General features: G+C 38.3%; 1 protein-coding gene across 1 annotated transcript; it reads left to right on the forward strand.

The window, feature by feature from the left end:
* The first annotated feature begins 9916 nt into the window (after positions 1–9916).
* prpf6 (PRP6 pre-mRNA processing factor 6 homolog (S. cerevisiae)) lies at positions 9917–21059 on the forward strand. Its single transcript, XM_015054573.1, has 21 exons — positions 9917–10156; positions 10672–10834; positions 10973–11091; positions 11181–11259; positions 12008–12184; positions 12577–12705; positions 12807–12901; positions 12996–13152; positions 13385–13547; positions 14708–14826; positions 15110–15328; positions 16398–16520; positions 17483–17604; positions 17732–17870; positions 17972–18091; positions 18743–18919; positions 19021–19154; positions 19391–19482; positions 19968–20082; positions 20217–20343; positions 20520–21059. The coding sequence occupies exons 1-21, from the start codon at positions 9969–9971 to the stop codon at positions 20670–20672; spliced, it is 2910 nt and encodes a 969-aa protein (XP_014910059.1). The 5' UTR covers positions 9917–9968; the 3' UTR covers positions 20673–21059.
* Positions 21060–23498: the final 2439 nt, after the last annotated feature.

Genomic DNA, 23498 nt, shown 5'->3' on the forward strand with positions numbered 1-23498 from the left:
GTTTCTGTGTTTAGCTTTGTCTATTTGATCAGCAAATTAGGTTCTCTCTTTATCCATGAGATAGTAAGTAGTCTGATTTATAAAACTGGCAGATCCATCATAACCTCATATTATGGCGGAATCCATGTGTCGCGACTCACTCAAATTTACTTAAGTGGTTTTGTTGTTGGAAAATACAGACCAATGAAAAGGTATATTTGTGGTGTTCAACAGACTGGAAGAGGCTGCAGACATGGTGAAAAAACTTGGGCTCCCGTCAAAGCTCTCTTCAAAGGGAAAGGAGGAAAAAGAGCTCTTCCTTGAGATAAACAGAGAATGTATTGATTCTTAAGTGGAAAGTACCATCAGCTGTGCCAGAGCTGGCTTCTTTTGGTGAATGGCTGTCCTTGAATTGACACTGAGCAAGTACGCTTGCAAACAGAATGGAAAATAGCGAAACACAGAAATGGTTGAGGAAGGAGCGAATAAAGCTTTTGGAGCATCAAAATGTTCAGCTAAGGTTCATTGAGGCTGGATTTCAATAAAACATAAGAGTAGCCCTCTGCCTGTCCTAATCTGATCTGAAAGGGAATGCTCCTTCGGGTGGAAGTGAAAGCAATCTAATGAATTCCCAGAGGAAGCCTTTTACTCCAAAGAGATGAGTGCAAATGATAGAGAGGAACCCATTTCATAGTGATAAGTTGTCTCCCTGAGCCTTTTTCCTAATGAGAGACCCCAAGGAGTTTTTTGGTAATTCTGTGAGCATATTGTTAAATCGAAGCCCCTATTGGAAAACCTGGATTTAGATTCAGAGCATGTTTGAGAGATATTTTCCCTTTACTACTCTCCGATTGTCTCCTCTTGTCTTCGGCTGTGCAGTGTGCCCGTGTGCATGTGTTATGTGCGAATGTGTGTGCACAGACGAAGAGACAAGACAGAAACGTAATTGTCATTCCACTCAGTCTATGATGGTGACCTCACTCTTATGCAAATGAGCAGAGTGCAAACTGAGCAGCTGAGCAGCAGAAACACATGCACAGATCCATCCATCCATCCATCCATCCATCCATCCATCCATCCATCCATCCATCCATCCATCCATCCATCCATCCATCCATCCATCCATCCATACATACATACATACATACATACATACATACATACATACATACATATGAATGATAAAAACTTTTCTACCTGCAAAGCAGTGAAAAACAGGATCCTCTGGCTGATCCTCAATGTCAGTGATTCCTGTGATATTTTTATGTAAATAAAATCTGTTTCACTGGAACATTTAAAGAGAAAATCAGAACAAAGGCAGATCTCACATATAACAAAATACTAAAGAGAATTAAATAAAATGCATTTGTGGTGAACAATGATGCTTTGATGCAGTTAATAAACTGTATCACAGTTAAATTGCATGACAGTTCAACATCATTATTGTCTGTGCAGCAGTAGGTTTGGCTATTAATAATTCTAAATAATTACTTAGGGCAATTATTTTGCTAATACTTCAAATTATTTTGCACCAGAACTTTCTGTGGATTAACTACCCAGCAACACCAAAAATATGTAAGAATAAAACATGAAATAACCCATAGAATGATAAATACAAATATCACAGTCCAGTATGAATATGTATATTTAAATACTAAGATTTACACTGAAAAGTTTTGGTGGTGAGGCCAAATTAGTTAGAAAGTTAGAGAGCTCTAAATAATTTTGCATTAGTTAGACTAATTGACAAATTGTTGGTATTATAACTTTTTTTATTGATATGATGTAATATTTAAATTTTAAATGTAATATTTTTACATTTTCTATAATTGGAAAATCATCGCAGCTAACAGAAATAAAGACGTTTAAACATTCATCTCTATACTGTCAATCTATATAAAGTGCTCTTTAAAGTTACACAAATAAAAAGGCTTTTATTCAACTTTTCGAATGGGTCTGTAACTAAAAATGCCCCACGAATATCCAAACAAGTGAAGAACAGACTAAAAATCAGACATATTGAGGTCCTTAAGGATTCAGTGCAAATGAAAACCAATAAATAACCAAAAATGTCTCAAAAGGACAAAGCAGTTTTATCAGTCTTTCTTAAAAGAAATAAAAGTACAAGGTATCAAATTTACAAAAATGGAACAATATTAAAGCTTTTAAATGATTTATGATCCAAAGCCTCCATTAATATTCTTACAATTTATGGAGGACTTTCACACAGGATTCGTTTTGCATAAGGATGAACTATTTCAACTGTTTCACTTATGAAGTAGAAATATGTATATCTTTAACTGAGGGTTATAGATTCGGCTTCAACATAATCAATTTGGGTGCACAGTTGATTGTAAATGTCTCGAAAAGCAGCAGTGGAAAGCAAAGAAGATGCTGCAAAAATGCTATCCTCATTTGAAATGATAAATGCTTGGGTATTTTATATATTTAACTTTTGGGATTTGTGAGACTCTAAAAAATTATAAATTAAACTTTAGTGCTTATATGTTGAGTATAAACTGTGTCTTTAAGGTTTTCAGTTTTACTGTTATATGATTTTTCTTAGAAAATCCAGGAATGGCTAATTTATGTCCAGTTAATTTAGCTGCTAAATTTACTGTAGGAAATTATATTTAGGAATAGAATCCAAATGACTGAGTCAGATTTTCTGTTGTTAAATAAATATACTTGTGTTGTTTATGCTAAGGCATAAACAACACAACACATAGAGTAGAATCTCAGATTATTCAAACTTCGTACTTCTGAGAAATGGCTTAGTGCGTTTTTATTTTCTGCTTATCTCACTCTGTCTCTTTGAGTTTTTGTAACCGCGCTTTTGAGTTCATACCTGTCAAAACCCAGGAAGCATCAGAGTCTGCTCTCATCTCATCTCGGCTGTGGAAAGACAGGGTCATGGAAAACAGAAAGCAGCATAATTTGATTTACTCTGCCCAAATAACACACAGCTGTCTTAGTCTCAATACAGGTCAGGAAAACAGCTTCAGTCAATAATCTCATTTATCTAGTCTCCCACCAGAGGAATAAATCAGCTCTGCTTTGGATTACACTAGGCGACATGCTTTTCCTAAGGACAAACAGAAAAACAAAATCATGTATGAAACCAAGATTTGTGAAAACCTCAAGCTTCTTTTATTCTCTTAAATTGAGCAAACTATAAAAACATCTTTTGCACAGTAAGAGAGAGGTGCTGTGAACGCAGGAGGAAACACTGCAGCAGAAGAAAGAGCTTTATTATGGCTGTTTTGAGGTATATTTTGAAACACACTATTACTTTGGACAAGACAAAACAAAAGACAAGACAAAATATATTCCTTGAGGGAGCTTCAACAGAAATCTAACAAACACTTAATACACACCTGTAGGCTCCTTTACCTCATAATGAGAATTTTATATAATTAAACTTAATAGGCATCTAAATTACCTTTAAAAGTGTCTATTTACAAAGAAGATTTGGACAACCAAAAGGCAATCAAAATACGGACTTGGAAGGGTTATTTTTGATGATTTGTTTAAAGAGATCAGTCATATTTCAAAACGTACTAGAAACACACTTAGAATGTCAAAACTCTACATTTTGCTCTAGTTTACCTTTTCTACCTTGCTCTTCATGTTTACTCTTTTTGTGATGACAGAAAATCTAGCACAGTGTGCCACTTTAAGTTTCACGTGCTGCACTTCTAAAGCCATCTCCTCACAGGCTCCACCTTAGCACATGCAGCATTCACCTGGGAGGATTGCATTTATTCAGTACTTCTAACAGAGTTTGAAAAAAAAAAAAAGCACAACTGACAGATTATGACAACTGCTTCAACCATTTTGCATGTTATAACTTTGGGGTGGGGATGGGGGATGGGGGAGCACAGGAAGACTGCTCAGCTGAAGATCGGTGTAATGCTGTTTGATCAAACATGACAGAAAATCTTAATAATGTATGAAACAGCAGACTATTTCTCATCATAGGATGAAAAAACATTCTGCGGAGCATTAGTAAGTCACTCCCATACAGTTGTTTTTAAAAGTCATTTCGAGAAGAAGAAATACTTTTTTCACTCTGGAGTCAACCTTGTGCAGAAAGTGATCGGAAAAAAAAATGGAAGATGGAAACCACTGACGCATTTTCAGTATTGATTTAGTGCAAGCCAGCCCAAGGCATAAGAAAACTAAGAAGTTGCCCGTAGGCCAGTGTTTCTCAGTCCTGGTCCTTGGGGAATTCTGTCCTGCATGTTTTCAGCGTTTCCCTTCTGACACACACCTGACCTGAATAAATAGGTGATTAACAGGCTTCTCCAGCAGTTGGTGACATTCAGAAGCTAATGCTATGATTTGAATCAGGTGTGCTGGAGCAGAGAAGCATCTGAAATATGCAGGGCAGTGGTCCCTGAGGAGCAGGACTGAGAAACGCTGCTGTAGACCCAAGAACAGCAGGAGACCCACACACGTGCTTTAGATTTCAAAACTCCAGATTTACATTTATTAGAAATGAACATATCTTTACTTTTACTCTAAATGCTTCTGAATATCACATTCAGTTTTTATTTATTTAAAAACATAAATCTATTTAGAATAAAAAAATTTACAGTGTTATGACCCACTTGTGTCTGCGTTTTCTTTTGTATTTGCTTTCTGTTTTTTCTGCGTTGTTATTGCTTGTATAATCTTTCCTTAATAGTTTGTTCCATAGCACTGAGTTTCTTTGTTAATTCTTGAGTTCTGCTTTCTTTGCATTTTGATTTATTCTCTTAGATCAGTCGTTTTCCCTTTCCCCTTGGTTTGAACATCCTTTGGTGTACATCTGATTTACATTTGTATCCATTACCATCCCATTAAACTGAACTTGTCGATTCGTATAATAATGGGAAGTAATCACTGTGAGGCTTTGTTGTCTCCCCCAGCTTTCTGGGTGGCTTTCTAGTCCCTTTGAATATCCGCAACTCAAAATAAATCTGGATGGGCACTCCTAATGGACGGTCCGAATGGCAATTAACTGTAATCTTTGCACAAGGACACTTCTCTTTCAATAAGAACATAACAGCCTGTAATCAGCACTAAGTTAATCATTAATTCTCCCAGGACTGTGGTGTGTGTATGAAGTCAGGCATTCAGCAAGAAGACCACTTTCATCCTAGGGCTATAATTGAGTTTAGCATGGGTGTGTAATTTAAAAAAAAAAAAAAAAAAAAAAAAAAAAAAAAAAACTATGTCCCTGTCCTATTTTCTGCCCTTTAACCCACGCTGTCTTGTTTAATGTAATCATCTCCCAATTCAGGGTGAACTGCTTGAAAGTCTGTATTTCTTTGTGTTTGTAGGTGAAAGTTGTGGGGAGCTTTCTCTCAGAAAGCTGACAGAGAACAGGACACAATGCTTTGTACTGGAATGTAGAATAAATGAGATATGTGTCTCTTTCCAATTGACATCTGCTGCGATACAGAGGCGGCTCGTCCACTGGTGCCCCCCTAACCACTGTCACAGCCCCTATGCAGTCACGCATAGCTATGCAGTCATGAATGGACGTGCACCCACACTGCAGTATTGTCTTACGTTCAGTCAGATATGTCATTAGCTGTGACGTTACTACTGTATTATTTTATGTAGCCATTTACACAGCTTCTCATGCATCAACACATGATTCTAGCACAACTTAAATAAGTTTTTCACCAATTCAGAGGTATTATTGTGTAAATCTACATCATCTGAAATGCTTTTCTGCACAATTTAACGGATTGGCTCTGTTAAAAAAAATAAAGTGGGTCAGGCCACTTAATGACTGTCCGTCTGCTTTCTTGCATGGATAAATCACACTAATTGCTCGCTCTGACGATGAGTTTACTCTCTGGCATGTTCCAAGAACCAGACTACATGAAAATTAGACAACTTTCCTCCATATGCTATTTAATCTCATTATAATCCAGCTGTGCTGTGAAGAGCTCAGATGTTTGTTTGAGAACAGTATTAAAAACAATATTATCTTAAAGAGACAGGAACACAACAGTCAGGTTGTGCCTTAAGATAAGGAGGAAGGTACAGCAGTGTAAAGAAAATATCCCAATATATGAAGGTCTTTTAGAGCCCTGTTTAGTCTATTATCTAAGAATAAAAAAGAGCATGGCACAACTGCAAAACCACCAATACACTGTAAACTAGCAAGACAGAAATGGAGAGTATTAATACAGAAGCAGCAATAAGTCCTTGGTAACTCTTGAGAAGCTAAAGAGATCCTCACCTGAAGTGGGAAATTTCACAGTATCCTGTGCAGTCCGCATATCTAGCCTTAATGGCACCAAGACACCAAGACAGCCCTTGATGAAAGAAATCCATCAAAATCCCATTTAAGGTTTGAGTGATGCAGGGGACACAGTAAACACATGGATGAACTTTTTCTGGTCAGATTCAAGTAAGTCAAAATTGAAGCTTGTGGCCTACATGCAAACTGCTAAGTGTGGAGCAAAAACTCACCAAAGAGGACCATCTTTGGGGAAGTTTTTCTGTAGTACGAACAGGAAAGCTGGCCTGCGTTAGTGATGAAGTTGATCAAGTCATCCTGGAATAAAACCTGTAAGACTCTGCAAAACAATTGAGCTTGTTGCCTAAAGCTACAATATAGCCAGAAAAATAATGGAATAGTGAGACCCGTCGGTCAGATTAAAAGAACCTTTTAAAGAAAACAACCTTTAAACAGCTATTAAACATATTTTTCATTAGTTAAACATTTCTCTTTTAAAAATAGTTTTAGTTTTTCCCTCTACTTCATTATTATGTACTACTTTGTGATGGCCTATGTACATAAGATCCAATCGGAAAATACATTGAGATTTGTGGCTGTAACGCAGAAAAGGGTGTGAGTTTTGTCTGTGTTTTGGTGGAGAGCATTGTAAACCAAATAACCATACCAACTAGATTCAGAGGTCACATTAGTGTATTTTATTCATCTTTTTGGATTATGCCTAAAAGTGAGCCAAAAAAAAAGTTATTTCTTTTTAAGGTTTATTAACTCCAGACAATTTCCAGCTCACTGTTAGATTTTCCAGAAGCACTGCCAAATGTTTTATGGTAGCGCATTGGCGGAAACGATGATAGTATGATATCTGGCAAAGACTACCATAATTCAGAACGACTTCACATCCATAGCTGATATCTGCTTTCTTTTGCTGCCATAGAAATTCAATCTGCCAAAAAAGCAGATGAATGTGTGTGAAAGAGAGACTGTGTGTGCTGGAGGCTGTTGGGCTCCTGGTGCCCATGGAAACACATTTGTTACCAAAACACTGTTCCACTTGTGCAAAACACCTATTAGGAACCACCTGACTGTTTTATAGCAAAGTAGACATGAGAATGATTGTTATTGAGCAAATTAATTATTATATGTGCTCGAAAACCTGTGCTTGAAAAACCGTTATTTTTATTTACAATCTGGTCATTTAACCTCAGGGAAATATATATAACTACATGGTGAAAGCCCAACTTGGGTTAACTTTCATGTTTAAATTAATCCTTGGCTGTGTGAACTATACATCATCTAATCCACGTGACAATTCTCTGAAATCATAACTTCTCCTCCCTCTGGTAAAATATAGTTGGCTCTTCAGCCCATGCAAATTAAGAAAAATGTGCAGGCCAGAGACCAGGTTAGGACTGTGGGTGGGTGAAGGTAATGTGACAAAAACTAATTGATGTATAGCTACACTTCATCTCATGGGATAGGAGCCAGAAATGTCATGTTAAATTGTAATTACTTTGTGCAATCTCATGTCTCCTGTTTTACTATTGCACAAATCATTTGGATAAGCTTACTTCAAAACGCTAATTCAGTTGCTGATGTAATGCACTGATGTATATCTTATAGGACCATATTGACTGGGAATGTAAGACTATCCGTGGTCTGAGGTCAGCATGCGATGACAAGCAAATGCTTACCATAAGAGAGGGCATTTACCATATATAAATATCTATCTATCTATCTATCTATCTATCTATCTATCTATCTATCTATCTATCTATCTATCTATCTATCTATCTATCTATCTATCTATCTATCTATCTATATATATATATATATATATCTATATATATATATGTGTGTGTGTGTGTATATATATATATATATATATATATACACACACACACACACACACACACGGCAAGTTTTGAAAAATTCCAGCAAAGTGGGCGGAGCCAAGAGACATGCCAAATGTGGGTGTTACAGATTTTGATGTAAAAGCTGCTGTGATGAAGTTGTGCCAAGCTGTACTGCTGCAACAAATAGAAAAATTCAACTATTTGAGAACGGTTTGACTGAAGAGGCCAGTAGTGAGGTGGTTTTAGGCAAAATAATGCAAAACTAAAAAAATTGCACGAAAAATGTCAAACTTTCCACCTTAAATATAGAACCTTAAGTAGTTTATCAACAAAAAAAAAACAAAAAAAAGATGAGGAAGCAGAAATTAGCATGGTACTGGCGCATTTTTACAAAGGAACATGATTCCGAGAACTAATGCAATTTCTGTTTATTGATAAGTTGTCCATTAAATTCTGCCTAGGTTATCTACAATTCAGTCCTCTTGAAAATCATTTTCAGGTGAAATCAGTTAGCTGTGATTTGGAAAGCCATTTGTTGAACATGACAGCTTATTGTTTGGGCTCACTTTGGACGTCATTCAAACAATATTTAAAAGCTGTGACAGGGTTTTCTTATCCATTTGTATTCCACTTATTTTATCAGTTTATTCAAAGAAATGCATTTATTCTTTGAGAAAAGAGTGTGGTCTGTAATTTTACATAGTCACATAAATTCTAACTAGGCTTTTCCCAGGAAAATATAAAAGTTGGGTGCTGCATATGTCCAAAGGACTCTATGTGACATGTCACTTCCGATAATAGTTACCCATTTGATGTGCTCTAATGCAGCCATATAGCACTGTCGGTGCTCGCGCTTGGTCTTTGTAGTCTTGAAAGAGGGGATGAATGGACCACATCTTATTTAGACAAAGTGGGAAGTGTGTGTGGATTCTACTTGCTGTCATTTTTTTATTCATCATGATACAGAAATGTCTTTGATTTTCCATCAGTGGATCTTGAATGAGCAGAGCACCAGAAGATAACATTCTAAGACTATGGTGTAAAAATTCTATTTCTTCTTCAAGTTACATTTTGAGCATTAGTGATCAACATCTTTAGCAGAGAACTGGGTTTTCTGCCTTTCAAAGCAGAAATGTCTCAAAACCCGCCCCCCCAAAAAAAAAATTACATGACTGATACTAATACAATATAGCGGTCACTGGAGAATCCATGTCAATTCCCAATCATTTTCTTGTTGTGTCAATCGGTTCACATACAATTTCCTGATGTCATATATGATATCGAATTCATAATAATTTATTTACAATTCGTAATATATTCAACTTTTGCCAATGTTCTCTTTTAAAAAAAAAGCAGTGGCCTCTTTATTCCTCAATGACTCAAGTGCAACTTTTTTAAGTTATATAAGAAAACTCTCCGATATTATAAGTGGAAAAAAATGGAACATGCATGTATAACAATTTTTGTTTTCTTTCACTTTGTTCTTCCTTTCTTCCTTCCTTTCTTTACTTACTTCTTTATTTTTGTTGCTAACACATTGACTAAAGTAAAAGTAAAGCACATCCTCTTTTCTTTATGGATGTGGCGCCCTTTTGTGGCCACTTTAAAACACAGTTGACGAACATGTGTGAATAAATTGTTTTACAGTCTAAAATCAGTCAGTCACCGAACCACAGAACCAAGTTTGTAGAAAAGAACACATATTTTTCACGCTAAAAATTTTAAGGACGAGATAACGTAGATTGAATTAAAATGAGTTACAATCAGTTTGACCTGTTGGGGCGCTGTTTTAACCTGAACAGAGTCTTCTAGAAGGGCAGACTCGTTGCCGTTTCTTTGGAGCGGAAGTTAAGCTGTTGTTCATCCGCCAGTGGAGGTTCGTCGTTAGAGGAACGATGGCTAGCAATGCTGCAAAGCAAGCCACTAAAATTGTCCCCAAAACAGCAGCGGGCGGCACTGCCGCTGCGGGGGCCAGCGGAGGACCCCCTGTAATGCCCCTTGCCTCTCCGCTCATGGGGAAAAAGAAGAAGCCATTTTTGGGGATGCCTGCTCCGCTGGGCTACGTTCCCGGTCTAGGCAGAGGGTAAGCTAAATTAATGCTAAGGAGCTAGCCTAGCTACAGGACCAATGTTGTTATTATATGAAATAAAACGTTAAGATTATGTTTGAGTCATGTAAGTATACTTGTAATCTAAGCTTGCTCATCATAACAAAAGCGAACTTAGTTTAATTTAATAAAATGTAATAAAATTATCAACCGTTATTTTGACATCCCAATTTCTCCTTAATGAGGTTAAAAGTTTATTTCGAAGTTAAAGTCAAAAGCTTTCGCGCTCATCGTGCTTACTTATTTTATTTTCTTTAAAACGCGCCAATTTACGACACAAGTCTTCTCAAGACACTTTGCAAGACAAACAGGCCTCGTTTATATTTAGCTTTATATACGATCCAGCTCTGTATACATTCTAATTACAATCCAACTCAACCCAGTGTTGAGAACAAAATGTTCTCAACACTCATCTCATTTTATTCTTGATTTTCAAGCCACCATCCTTTCTGTGATCTGAAGGAAGGTTTTAATCTGTATTTGTGTCGTAGCGCTACTGGTTTCACCACACGGTCGGATATTGGTCCTGCTCGCGATGCCAACGATCCCGTGGATGACCGTCACGCGCCTCCGGGGAAAAGGACGGTTGGGGACCAGATGAAAAAGAATCAGGACGATGATGATGAAGACCTGAACGACACCAACTACGATGAGGTTTCTATGAATAAATTATTTTACATTTAGACTTCATGATGCAGTTCAAATTTTTAAATTGTTCACTCAAAAATGTAAGATGACAAAACCGTGGCAAACTGTTCCCCTAACAGGTTTTTGTCTCATTTATCCCTAAAGTTTAATGGGTATGCAGGGAGCTTGTTCTCCAGCGGGCCTTATGAGAAAGATGACGAAGAAGCAGACGCTATATATGCAGCTCTGGACAAGAGGATGGACGAAAGACGCAAAGAAAGAAGGTCATTAGAGGAACTTGGGAATAAAATTTTGCCTTTAGGTAAGGTGCTGCATGTGTCTCTAACATTGATTGTTTGACGTGCTTTTATAGGGAACTGAGAGAAAAGGAAGAAATTGAAAAATATCGTATGGAGCGACCAAAGATCCAGCAGCAGTTCTCAGATCTGAAGGTGGGACATTTTTTTTTATGTTTTCTTATGTCTCCAAACTTTTGACATGCTGTACTTCTGTTGTATTTTACATCAAAATATCCACCACCTTGTAGTTTGTATTAATTCAACTGTTTCAATGTGCAGAATGACAGATGACACAGTAGAATGGTGCATTTATTTTGCTGGATTTGTCTAACTGCTTTGTAAAATTGTGAAATACACAAGCTAGTGAAAACTTTATTAAGAAAGTTGTTCTGATTCTTGTCAAAAATAAAACTACTGAAACTTATGATTGGTCATTATGGAGCCCATTTACTCTAAAATTGGCAGCCTTTGGATTATTGTTTAGAATGTCATAATAAACTTGAGGTGTTTGACTACAAGTTTGTTTGAAGAAAAAAATGACTCAACCAAAACAGAGATGTATCCTTCAAACCTGAATTTTCACAAATTAGATTTATAAATCCAAATTTAGTTTGCCTCATCTGTTACTTTATGATTGTTTATATTCCTTTGTGACAACATGTCTCTCTTGGGTCACAGAAAAAATGTTTTCTCAGCTTTGATGTTTTTCCTGTTATTTTCTTTATTCTTGCAGCAAAAAAGTTGTTTTTTTTACTTCATTGGTTATATTTCAGTGTTAGTTTGAAAAAAAAAATCAGCTGCTCTACTGTCGTAGTTATTTGGGTGATTTTTTTTTCCTTCGGTGACAGAGAAGATGAGTTTCCAGGAAGAACCTTTATTAATTCTTCCTAATCATTTATAGAGGAAGCTGGCAGAGGTGTCAGAGGAGGAGTGGCTGAGCATCCCTGAAGTCGGAGATGCACGGAACAAGCGTCAGAGGAATCCCCGGCATGAGAAGCTGACCCCCGTCCCTGACAGCTTCTTCTCTAAACACCTGCAGAGCGGAGAGAATCACACCTCTGTTGATCCGTTGCAGGGGGTCAGTATTTATGCAAATACGCATAAGTTGTAATAAAAGCCTGGCACTGAACATTATATGTTGTAGTTACAATCAGCTCCAGCAGGAGTCAGGATGTCTCAGTGAGAGCTGCACTCAGTGTTGTCTGCTTTATGTTATCTTGATGAGAGATAAGGTATTGACAGTCACATAAGCCGTAGTAGAAATTTTTTAATAAAACATAAAAAGGCAATTTGCTTATACACCATGGATGTGCATGTTGCAGAATAGTCTACCATAAAGAACTGCAAACATAGTTTATTCAGTAAAAACTTTCTGCAATACATTATTTTAACATTGAAATCTATATTTTATAGATGTTGGTATGCTAAAATGCTGCATTTTATTCTGTTATTGCTTCCCGTCTTTGCTAGCTGGGAGGCCTGAACACACCATATCCAGGAAGCATGACCCCGGGTCTGATGACTCCTGGGACAGGAGAGCTGGATATGAGGAAGATTGGCCAGGCCAGGAACACGCTTATGGATATGAGGCTCAGTCAGGTGACCTTTAAAACATTCTGAAATACGGAACATTAGTTCTTGCCATGTTGGCTTTAGATCTAAAGTGTCATTTGTATTTTCTCTCCTTGTTTACCTTCCAGGTTTCTGATTCAGTCAGTGGACAGACTGTTGTTGATCCCAAGGGTTACCTTACAGACCTCAACTCCATGATTCCCACCTATGGAGGAGACATCAGGTAGGGAACAAGCTGCTCTTAAAGATAATCAAGAAGATGCAACCCTTTGTTTTCATCTTCTTGTTTGATGATTACTTTTTGGCTGTGTGTCCAGTGACATTAAAAAGGCTCGGCTGCTGCTGAAGTCAGTGAGAGAGACCAACCCCCACCATCCACCTGCTTGGATTGCTTCTGCCAGGCTGGAAGAGGTGACAGGCAAGCTGCAGGTGGCTAGAAACCTGATCATGAAGGGCACAGAGATGTGTCCAAAGGTAAAGACAACAAATAGATTGAAAGCAAACTCAGTTTAGGCTTTAAAAGGTCTCACACATATGGGATAGTATAGTCAAAATAAATTATATTTCACTGGTTGCATCATTTTAGTTCTCGGTGACTAATCGAGACAAGTTAAAACTTGATATTCTTGCTGGAGAAAAATACATTTGCTGAAAGAGTCTCTACACTTCTGCTGAGAAGAACATTTCTGATCTGATTTTCATCCAGAGCGAAGATGTGTGGCTGGAGGCTGCAAGGCTCCAACCCGGTGACACAGCTAAAGCCGTGGTTGCTCAGGCTGTCCGTCACCTACCGCAGTCCGTCCGCATCTACATCAGAGCAGCTGAGCTCGAGACAGACATCAGAGCCAAGAAGCGAGTCCTCAGGAAGGGTAAGGTCATGGTTTCTTAGTTCTGAAGAAAAAAAAAAAACATCAACAAACTCATTATGTTTATTGTGTTTTTCCTCTTTTTGCACTCATCGTCTAATGAAGCAGTTGTTTTGGAAATAAACATTGCTGTGAGCTTTGTGTGCTCTGCTGCCAAAAAGGAAGACGCTAATTTCTGTCAAGCTAGAATTCAAGGCCAGTCCCAATCTGTTGATTGTCTCATAAAAGAGCCCACACAAAGCTATCAGAGTAACATTTGGCAGCTGTGTTGCTGGCTTGTCTTCAAGGCCGGGCCCTGCATTTAACCATGGTGTCAATGCCCCAACACACATGCACGCACAGGCACACATGCACCAGTGTTTCCCAGCAGCATACTCCACTGACAGAGATGGATGGAAGCAGTCTCTAAGGAGGATCTTTCTCCGCCTCTACATGTTTGAACGCCTCTGCTTTGCCTTCCCTGACTACATACATAATACTTCTTTCTCTGCTTCCCACCCAACTCGACTGCAAATGCGCTACTTGAACCGCTTTCACACATGAAGTGATTTCCATGGTAATTTGACAGCTAATCAGTGTGTCAGTTTCATGTCTGATGTCTTTTCATGAAAAGAAAAAAAAAAAAGGTGTTGACAATAATTTTAAGTATACATTAGTACAACTTTAAGTCTCACTCGGATGCAGGTGCAACTCCACATCCAAAATTTATAGGTTCTCACATCAGACTTATTCCTATTTTTCCACTTTTGGGTCAAGTTGCATTCACTTAATAAGCCTTGTGTCTGAGTCACAGCACATAAAAACATTTGTAGTAAAACTGTTAAAGGAAACAAGAAACGCATACTGTTTTTATTGCATTCAGTGAATGACCACAAGTAGCGGCTTACTTTGTTTAGAGATTTAGCTGTGTTGCTGTGCTGAATTGGCAGACCCATTGCTCTGATTCATTCTCCGCGTTTTCAGCTTCCAGGTCTGCATTCCAACTCGGCTTAGTGTTTGGTCCAGGTTGAGAGCTTTCTAGTGGCTTTTCTCCAAAAATGGCTCTTATCTGGCTGCCTGAATGTTTGTGTCTTTAACAGAGTGATTAAGCCGTTGCATTTGTGTATCGTGTGTCAAAATGTTTTACATGCTGTCATCACATAGTGTGTATTTGTCTCCTTCAGCTTTGGAGAACGTGTCAAAATCAGTTCGACTGTGGAAGGCAGCTGTTGAGCTTGAGGAGCCAGAAGATGCCAGGATTATGCTCAGCAGAGCTGTTGAGTGTTGCCCTACAAGCGTAGACGTAAGCTTCAAACATCCTCGCCTTCACATGATGCTTGGTTTCAAATACTCAGAGAAAGTATATATGGTTGGGGTCCACTATATATATATAGAAGTTCTTATTTCTTCTTATGTTACAAACAAATCATTGTCAACAGGCCAAAGCTCGACCAAAACTGGAAATTGTTTGCAGAATTCTGATCACTGCACCCCTAATATTAACATTTCATTTTGAACTAGATTTTGTGCAGCAGTTGGCCACACAGGAAGGTTTTTGCAAACATTAACATTTTGGTTTTCATCAGCTGTGGCTGGCTCTGGCCCGACTAGAAACCTATGAGAACGCCCGCCGTGTCTTGAATAAAGCCAGAGAGAATATCCCCACCGATCGCCACATCTGGATCACTGCTGCCAAGCTGGAAGAGGCCAATGACAACACTCAGATGGTGGAAAAGATCATTGACAGAGCCATAACTTCCCTGCGGGCCAATGGTGTGGAAATCAACAGAGAGCAGTGGATACAGGTCTGTCGGTCGTTATAGAGCAGATGAAAAATCAGATTTCAAATCACTTGGTAGATTCAAAATGCCTGAGTCCGCAGAGTCAGCGGGATTTTTATGCTGTAAAAATCCTGCTGACTTTGCAGATTGTTTATGTTTTTTTTTTAAATTGCTTACATGTTTTTATATTCCCAACTTTTACAAACTTGGCCTTGTTTAGGGTGTTTTCAATTATTTGGTCCATACCAAAATAACTAGTGTGGACCAAACAAACAGACCAAAGGACTTTCCTGTTGTGAATATGCTCTCAGACAGAGCACACATTAGCTTTAAATGGCCTCAATAAACTTTCGTTCTGTTCTAATGCATTAACATCGCATGTACAAAAAACATTCTTGTTGATCTTTTCCATTTTTATTTTCCTTCTGAATCACAGACTGCCATATCAAAATAAGGTGGAAAATATCATGACTGCACCTTTAAACTGTAGCCCGCTTGGATTCATTCTGATTTGACAGAATGCCAAGATATTGGCTAAGTGCTCCAGTGTTACTTCAACTGAATGAAACTAAACATGCCAGCACACTGACTGACATTTATGTCTAGTGTTCAGTTATTTTGCAATAACCGACTGTCGAATAGTTTTTCTTTTCCTAAAGTAAATGGCTTGTTTTTTTCTGTCTACCTACGCTTTGTGTTAAGTGTAAATGATGGAAAAACGTCCATTATAGCTTGCAAGAAAGTTTAAGGTTTTAGGTTAATCAGTGCCTTACCTCATGTTATCCTCAGGTAGTCGGCTTTCCTTAGAGCAGAATGCTCTCTGAAAAAGAGAGTTTATGTATATATAAAACTGTAAGTCATCTACATGGATGTTAATCAGTAACCAGGGTTCATCCAAGGATCTCCGGTATCTGTCGTGAAACACTTTTTCCTCTAACACCAGGTGTGTAAATACTCCCTTCTACGTTTCCTCATAATTCCAGTCTGATTGCTAGACTAAAATGGGTGCCAACAGTTCATGCCTTCAGTACTTTTGCATTTTTCCTCTTCACCCAGAGACCTTTCTGTCTAAATGTTTCTGCTTGTCATGCAGGATGCAGAGGAGTGTGACAAAGCAGGCAGTGTGGCCACCTGCCAAGCGGTGATCAGGGCTGTCATAGGGATTGGCATCGAGGAGGAGGACCGCAAGCATACGTGGATGGAGGATGCAGACAGTGTGGGTTTCAGAGAAAAATATGTTTTAGCATTTTCTTTACACCGGTCGTCTCTTAGAACGATGACACAACACGAACTCATCATCAGTATAAAGCATGAGCTTTTAATGGGATTATTCAACAAATAGCTTGGATTTATTGTTGGTTTTCTTTGATTCTCACAGGCTCAAAATTATTCATACAGGCATCTGGACCCCACAAACAATCACGTGCTTTTTGTAGCCATCATTAATCTTGGGTTTAAGTTTGACCACTCAGCTTTTCAGACTTGGCAGAGCTCCTTTAAATCATAGACTTTCAATCGTACACCATGCTCTTCAGCAGGGTTGAGGTCATTGCCACTCCAGAAACTTGATTTCTTTCTTTAACTAAAAAACAGTTTCAATATGTGGTTGGGATCATTAACCAATTTTCAAACATCTTGTTTGAAGTTTGGTGAAGTTAAAAAACTTGCTATCACCACCATTCTTGACACATAGGGTTACGTTTGAAAGCCTCACTTTGACTCCTCCAGACATATAAACACACATCAAAACTATGATTAAACTAAAATGCTGGGCATCTGACAGGAAAGCCAGCAGTTTAACTGTGCTTTTCCATTCCTGATAAAAGCAATGGTCAAAGATCCCGACAGAATAATGCCAGAACCTTATTGATGTTTACAAAATGTGTGCTGCTTGTCTGTACCTGGCTGACAGACTGGATGTTAAAACTGGGATCCTATATCTGAGTCTATGTGTCATTTTGAATGTGTACTACTGCGTTAAATTCACGCTTACGCCTTAACACATTTAACTTATTTGTGTCGTCAGTCCACTTTGGAAAAATTTTTCAAATGCATCATTAAAACTGTCAATAATTATCCCGTGGTGAATGTTAGTGAACTCCTGACTTGTGCAGCAGATGTTTTTTTTTATACACGAGTTTCCTGTTGGAAGTGTAACAGCTGCTCTTTGTGTTTCAGTGTGTGGCCCACGGAGCATTGGAGTGTGCCAGGGCCATTTATGCCCACGCCCTGCAAGTGTTTCCCAGTAAGAAAAGCGTTTGGCTACGTGCCGCCTACTTTGAGAAGAACCATGGCACCAGGTGAACAGTTTTACTAACTACTCTTCTTTTCTTCTATTGACTGATTGTCTGTGTCTAATTTTCTCTTGCTTTTTTTCCCCTCATGGATCACATCAACTGCGTCTGTTCCTCCTTCCGTCCGTCTCAGGGAGTCTTTGGAAGCCCTTCTGCAGAGAGCAGTAGCTCACTGTCCCAAAGCGGAGGTGCTGTGGCTTATGGGCGCCAAGTCCAAGTGGCTGGCCAATGACGTTCCAGCTGCAAGAAGTATCCTTGCTCTTGCTTTTCAGGTGAAAACAAAAATCATGCAGAAGTTGACTCGTCACACTTTGTTGCTTGTCCTGTGCTACACTCAGCCCCTCTCTGTCTTGCTCCTTACTGTTTATTCCAGGCGAATCCCAACAGCGAAGAGATCTGGCTGGCTGCCGTCAAACTGGAGTCTGAAAACAACGAGTACGAAAGAGCCCGTCGACTGCTGGCCAAGGCTCGCAGCAGCGCACCAACAGCCCGGGTGAGTGAAAAGGGGGGGTGGCGAAATTACTAAAAGATGTTGGGAGGATTTGTTTTTTAAACAAGCCTTATGATTTGTTTTCTTTATCTGAGAGATAAAAGCTTTTTTAAGAGGATTCCCAGTTTGACCATAACCGCTCCTGTATGACCCCCTGTGTTGCTATCAGTAGAGCTTTTCAGTGACCCGTGGTTCACAATTGTAATCTAATTGTAATGATCTCTTTTGTAGAAAGCCGCGTTTAAAAGCAAGTTATTAGTGATTCATCTTTCATCGGGCCTCTTCAAACATTCTGGTCTCTTCAGGTTCAGGCTTGCAGTTCTTCTTCACCTACAAACAGGGACACTCAGAATGACAGATGCTGTTAGTTGAGCTCATTAACGATCACATCTGTTTAACCTGGCTACATTCCCTTTTCATCCCTGCATTATAGGCTCACGGAGCCTTACTTTTAATGTCGGATGAGACACATTTATGGGGTAACGACTCAGTTAAGCTCCTAGCAAGGATGCCAGATTATTTTACGTGTGTGTGTGTGTGTGTTTTTTTTTTTTTTTTCTATTTTATGTCTTTGTTGATGGGAGGGCAGTCCATTGGAATGCATCTGTCCTCATTTTCTGACCGAGGCAAATCTTTTCTCCGTCATGTTCACAGGTATTCATGAAATCTGTGAAACTAGAATGGGTGTTGGGAAACATAGAAGCTGCGCAGGAGTTGTGCACCGAAGCTCTGAAACATTATGAGGATTTCCCCAAGCTGTGGATGATGCGAGGCCAGATAGAGGAGCAGTGTGAAAACATGGACAAGGCCAGAGAAGCTTATAACCAAGGGGTAAGGCAGAGTAAAAGTTGTGCTTACGACTGGTACTTTTCACGGTGTGTGTCCGGATAAGTAGAACGAGTTGTTTGTTTATGTTTATTTTGCCGCTGCAGTTGAAAAAATGTCCCCACTCGGCTCCTCTGTGGCTGCTGCTGTCTCGTCTCGAGGAAAGAGTCGGCCAGCTGACCAGAGCCAGAGCGATCCTGGAGAAAGCTCGGCTGAAGAACCCGCAGTCCCCTGACCTGTGGTGAGAAAACACAAGTGAATGTATTTTATCTGAGGTCAAGGTTCAAAGGATGTCCTTTGACATCTTTTTACATTTTGTTTTGTCATTTTTGGACCAAGTATCGAATTATATCAGTTATTGGATTTTCTCCATAATGCGCAATATTTTCACTGTAACACTGAAAGTCAAATTTAGCCAAATATGAACACATGTTCACCCAGGAATTTCTTGAAATAATTTAAGTGTTTGTTTACCAGGCTTGAGTCTGTCAGGTTGGAGTACAGGGCTGGATTGAAAAACATAGCCAACACATTAATGGCCAAAGCCCTGCAGGAGTGCCCAAATTCAGGTAAGAATATATCTATATATAAAAACACATTCTTTTATTCAGTAAATAAATGTTTTTTTTTTCCTTAGAAATCTGAAGAACTTTGGTAATTCTTCATTGGTAAATAAAGATAATTGAAATTATTTAAACTAGTTCGGGTCTTGAGCTAATTTTTGTGAAAAAGCAATAAGAATAATTCAATCACACACTAATTTTGAGCTTTTATTTCCTCTGGCTACAAACCACATTGGCTCTTTAAGTGAGTTAAAAAAAAATTGAACAAATTTAAACTAGATGTTAAAAAAAAATCAACATTTTTAAATGTTTCCACTGAAATAAAACTAAACTAAAATAATCGCAATGTATTCTATGTTTTTGGCTGCACTTTCTAAGTTTTTCCACTTTTGATTTATTCTTGACAATAGAATAGGCTTTTACACTTTTGCAGCTCACGTTTTGTACATTTTTAGAAAGTCAATTTTTCTTTCCCCATTGTTCTTCGTTAGGCATCCTGTGGGCTGAGGCCGTATTCTTGGAAGCCAGACCCCAGAGGAAGACAAAGAGTGTGGACGCTTTGAAGAAGTGTGAACATGATCCCCATGTCTTGCTCGCTGTGGCAAAGTATGGCTACAACATTTCAGTGCTGTCCTTTTGTCACAAATAACATACCTTTATAAATCAAATGACTGGAATTAGATTTTTGTTAATGTTTTATATAAATATATATTTTTGAATTTAAACTTATGCATTATTAGGTTGTTCTGGAGTGAGCGTAAAATCACCAAATCCAGAGAGTGGTTCCTCAGGACAGTAAAGATTGAGCCGGACCTGGGAGACGCTTGGGCTCTCTTCTACAAGTTTGAGCTGCAGCACGGCACGGAGGTACTGATCTCTAACTTATTTTTGTGCTACCTCGTGAATCATTAACTCTACATTTCAGTTTCTCTTTTTAGCGCCATACAGTTTAAAGTATTATGAGTGTTTTTTCCCAAAAGCTTCGTGGCTTCTTCCTGCGTTTTTAATCGTAAGCGTTAATGCTAATGGTCTGCATCCATCAGGAGCAACAGGAAGAGGTGCGGAAACGGTGTGAGAATGCAGAGCCCCGCCATGGAGAGCTGTGGTGCGCCGAGTCCAAACACGTCCTGAACTGGCAGAGGAAGACTGGAGAAATTTTAGCACTGGTTGCCAGCAAGATTAAGAATACATTCTGAAACTTCCAAGAATCCCTGGAGGACTCTGGCAGTCACCAGGATCAGCTATGGACACACTTATTCTCTACCTGGACTTTTCCCAGCTCACACAAAGTTAATTTTTTTTTAAGGTTTATCATTTTACAAACATGGATTTTTTTTTTGCAGAAAATAATGACGATCTAAAAATGACAAATGTTATGCTGTTACCCATATGGGTATGACTGTAGTAACAATATTCAGTAAAACCAGCAGTTTTTGTGAACTAGCCGTTGGGTGACTCAGCAGCGCCACATTGAATAAGGTCTTTGACTCAGACATTTAAGGTTGTTAATTTTTAGGCTTTTCTCATGTTTGTTTGTCTTGTTGCAAAGTAAACCCCCCTCTGCAATGTACTTAACAGCCTAATGATGATCTCTGTGTTTCTTTTTTTTTTTTTTTTTATTAATTTTTTAATTATCTTCCTGGAAAACACTTCAAGGTTCGATCCACATCATAATGCTCCTACCTATTTCATATAGTGATACTTCATATATTGGAATTAAAAAAGATTTTTAAATGGTGGGGCATTGTTTATATATCTTAAAATATATAAACAATATATTGTTTATATATTGATATTATATATTTTATCGATATATAAATTTATATATTTTATCGATAAATGACTTTTATCATTTATCGATAAAAGTCATTTATCGATAAATGACTTTTTCTAATCAGTCTCAGCCTATCTGATCATTTCCGATTAAATAAATCATTTTACTTAATTCATCTAATACGCCAGAATTCCGTAGATATTTTATGGAAAGGAATATAATCTATGTTACAAAGATAGATTCCAAAATTACAATATTTACGCATCAGTCGAAATAGATTTCATTGGTCTTAGTCATAAAACCAATAACTAACAATCACCCCTGTATCTTAACTAGGTAAAGGAGCAAACACAAAATCTCACTGAAGATCTGACTTTATCAAAGCATAATCAACGTCTCCGAGTTGAATTTAAAAGTCTTGATGTTTAATCTAAATATCTAAATATCTGTCTTAACTTGAAGGAAAGGTTTGGAGTGTAAACAGGAATAAATTCCCAAATGCGACATCATGATCCTTCACAATTCCCAGACTTCTGTCAAATTCATAACCATAAGAAATAAAGACATTAACCACAGGAATGTGTAATAACATGAAGAAAGTCTGATTTAACAGTAACATTATGCAACTTCAGAGAAAGTTTTTCAGGTGTCATTGTTTCTGTTTGCTTTGACGACGTGCTCACTTTTCACCTATTTAAACAGCAAGCAGGTGAGTCAAGTCATGAACAGCTTCAGGCAGTTTTGACTGCTGAACTGACATTTTTACGTCACCATAAATATTTGGGGTTTTCATTAAAATCAAGTAAATTTACAGCAATGTCTGCTTTTTCTGACAGTATCTCACTTAACTTTAAATCTCTAAAATGTAAACAAGGGAAAGATAAATGGACACATTTCACAGATTTAGGTGATGAACCAGGTGTTTTTCAAATGTTTACTGTATTTCTCCAGCCATCTCGTGCATGTGGATGATTTATATTGCTTTTTAAAAATTGTTTTTCTTTTTGGTCTTGTACCTTACATTTTCCAATGAAAACAAAAAAGTGCATTGTGGTAAAAGCAGCTCTTTCCAAGCAAGTTCTATTACTTTATATTTGTTGGGGTTTAAATGTCAAATTGTGTTTGAGAGAGCACAATGGCTTTATTGAGTAGAAATCTTTCCCAGACCTTTTGAGTCCATGTCTAACTCCCCCCATGCATTTCCCAGACTTGTTCTTTGTTGAGAATCAAACAAGTTTGTTTGATTTAGCTGAAAGTCTGATTCGTTATGTGATGTTTATTTTATCATAGGCATATACAAAAGGAAATAATTTTCAGAGGAATGCTCCATCAAACTTAAAACAAACCTCTAAATTTATTTAAACGCGGTACCAAATCAACCCTTATTTTTGGGGTCAAGTCTTTCAAACGAAACTGAAAGGATAAAGCCGAGTGTTTTATTGCAAAAGTTTTCCTCGACTTGATCGGACAGGAGTTTGGTGCAACCCAAAGCCCATCGGCAACCATCCATGACGGGGAAGGAAATAGGAGCAGCTGTTACGTTGGTGATGTTGGAAACCACGGAGCACCGCGCTGAACCGCTCACAGCGACAACATTAACCTCTGCATTGGAGGAAGTACAAAAGTACTGAAGAAGAGGAAGGAGAGGGGGGGGGGAAAAAAGCAGGTTTGGTTACAATGAGCCCTACAGAATCCAAAGAAATTCTTCCGATCTCCCAGCCACCAACAGAGATGGGTTTGCTCGTCTGAGGATCCTGCATTAAATCATGATAAATGGTAAGTGCGTTGGCGCGTTTTTACGCAGCGCTAAGGCGAGATGTTTGAAGGTCGCCCTGTTCGGGGTGAGGTTTTTTTGTTTTGTTTTTGCGGAACTATTTGTCTTTAGTCACATTGATAAAGCACAAGGAGCAAGATGAGCTGTGAATATTTATTTCTACTCTAATCTAAAGAAGATATATATCGTTTGATTTGTCTTTTTTTCACACGCTTCTCTCTTTCTTTCAGTGTCAGACCGGTTCTTTGCTCCGTAGTGTCCTGGTGGTTCTTATTTTGGCCAACTGTTGCGGTAAACGTGGATGTAACTATAAAGAAATACTGGACTCCTACCGAGAGGTCATCTTTGTTGAGCTGCAAAATTTGGTAGGATCAAATGGCACATCGCGAGGTTTTTGCTTGTTTGAACTATTTTATCAGCTTTCTGTCAACGTTTAGCTGTCATGCACAAGAGATCATGATTGATTTTTAATGA

Source organism: Poecilia latipinna, unplaced genomic scaffold, assembly GCF_001443285.1.
Source record: "Poecilia latipinna isolate Pla-1442-1.1 unplaced genomic scaffold, P_latipinna-1.0 Scaffold56, whole genome shotgun sequence".
NCBI classification, from domain to species: domain Eukaryota; kingdom Metazoa; phylum Chordata; class Actinopteri; order Cyprinodontiformes; family Poeciliidae; genus Poecilia; species Poecilia latipinna.